Here is a 2,030-nt window from a genome sequence, read left to right on the forward strand (position 1 = left end):
ATGAGCGCCTTCTGGTGCTCCTGCTCGAGGCCCGAAAGGTACCCGGCCTGCTCGGCGAGCATGCGCTCCTTTGTGACAAGCTCCTTCTTCAGCATGAAGCTCTCTTCTTCGAGCTCGAGCGCGCTCGTGTCGCCGCCGACGCGCTCCAAGAGACGGCTCTACATGCAGCCATGAGCCTTGAGGAGCATGGCGCAAGCAGCGTACCCGCAGGTGGGCGACCTCCATCTTGAGGTCCATGCGGTCGCGCTCGATCTCGTCCAGGCGCGACTTGGCGCTGCCGACGAGCTCGTAGGCCTCGGACCCGCTTCGGTCCATCGCTCTCTCCCTGTCTGCGCCAAGTTGCCCGTCATTGGTCGACGGCCGTGACTTGAACTACGTATGTCTGGTTCTATTCCGTACTCCGTTTATCAAAACCGACAGGCTTGAAACCCGACTACTAGGAAGGCCCGAACGAGGTCACTGCTTTTAGTGTGCCCTACGCGCAGTGAACAACGAGCCCGTACCCTACTAACAATGAATATCTAGTCCGTAGGCGCAATGCGTACTTGCAGAGATAGCACACGGCGTCCTTTCTCGGCGTGCCATCGCATTTCCATGTCGGCTAGAAGATACGTAACACGGCAAATAGACAGTGTCTTCGCAAACAGTGCTTGAGCACTATCCTGATGCGTCTTTTATTAATACGTGGTCCTCACCGGGTCGCGTCTGTGGAGCGCGGTTTTGTGTCTGCTCCATGTCAAGAGTCAAATCCTAGGATGTGAGCCGTCCCGTCCTATTATACTTGCAGCGCGATTATACAGTAGTAGAGAGTGCAGCACTAAGCCACCCTGCGATTGGGGGGGCTCCGAGGGGACATTGCTTTTTGGGACGACGACGACGCATTTGCATTTGCACCCAAGACTTTACAGTCTCGACTTGCACGGGACGGACGAATGGAGATCCACTTTGGAGTCAACCGTCACACCACGGCAGGCGAGCATGGAAGTTGCGACGAAACGACGAACGCGCGTCATACATATATGCGTGAGCCACCATCCCAGCAGAAACACTCTGTATGATGAGTACATGCGTTTGCCTTCTCCCTTGGCATTATCATCTTCCCATGCACGTTCTTCCTGGCTCAACTTTGCTCGACGACACGGTATGCATGCGGTCGTGCACATGTCGATTAAAATTACGGTGCCGGGTCGATTCGATCCCAGGGCCACTTGAACGGATCCTATGGATTCGCTGCGTTGGCAGTCGACTCGAATAATCGCAGGCTCACCAAATACATGCCAACGATGTTGGTGGCACACCGGGCCACGCGGCCACCTTGCCGCTAATATAGAGCCGATGTCGGTCGCGTCACTTTTTCTTATACACTAACAGTAAAATAATGCAGATACGAAATGCGATACTGTAAAATAATGTAGATACGAACTGCGATGCACGCGCCAAGGAGCTTCTCACGCTCTTATCGTCCTGGCATGGGGTTATAACTCGTCCATCTTGACGCGTGTATTACCAAAAGAATAAACCAGTTTATGCCCTCGACGTTTAGTGACCGTGGGTGAGACATCCTGTCCCTTCAAACGCAACTCGCATTGATCTCGGCGCCATGTTGAGCGTTTTAAAACGAGAGCTTGACTCGGCGCTTGTATTTTTAGGCGCGCCCGTTGGTCGCAAGTACAGTGCCGCGCCAAGGACCGCGCATGCTTCTCGACCACAAGCCGACGCGCATCGTGCCGTCGGTGGACTCGCTCTCGGACACGAGCCCGCGCATGCCCAAGCCGACCGAGCCGGTGCACTTTCACGCGATCACGGCGCGGTTTGTGAACCACCCCAAGCTTGAAAAGCTGTATCGGGAGAAGGCGGTGAAGGAGTGGTCGCCGCGGTCGTTCAAGATCGTGCTCGCGTTCCTACTCCTCTACTTCATCTTTGTGGCACCGAATTTGACCAACCTCACGTCGTCCGACCCGTCGATCCGAGAGCAGTCGAAAGAGTACTTTCTCTATGTCGTGCCCTCGATGGTTCCAGTGCCGTTCTTG

The 2,030-nt window shown here is 55.1% G+C and overlaps 2 protein-coding genes across 2 annotated transcripts; one reads left to right on the forward strand and one right to left on the reverse strand.

Annotated features, from left to right (window-relative positions):
* Nucleotides 1-42: 42 nt before the first annotated feature.
* On the reverse strand, nt 43-315 carry SPRG_18722 (hypothetical protein; the record flags this gene model as incomplete). The annotated part of the gene is made up of 2 exons (XM_012358166.1): nt 43-158; nt 205-315. Coding segments are annotated over 2 exons (227 nt in total), but the record flags the coding sequence as incomplete, so codon positions are not given.
* Nucleotides 316-1,694: 1,379 nt separating this feature from the next.
* On the forward strand, nt 1,695-2,012 carry SPRG_18724 (hypothetical protein; the record flags this gene model as incomplete). Its single annotated transcript, XM_012358167.1, has 1 exon — nt 1,695-2,012. A coding segment is annotated over one exon (318 nt), but the record flags the coding sequence as incomplete, so codon positions are not given.
* Nucleotides 2,013-2,030: the final 18 nt, after the last annotated feature.

The sequence above is a fragment of the Saprolegnia parasitica genome (genome assembly GCF_000151545.1).
Source record: "Saprolegnia parasitica CBS 223.65 unplaced genomic scaffold supercont2.1412, whole genome shotgun sequence".
Taxonomy (NCBI): Eukaryota; Oomycota; class Saprolegniomycetes; order Saprolegniales; family Saprolegniaceae; genus Saprolegnia; species Saprolegnia parasitica.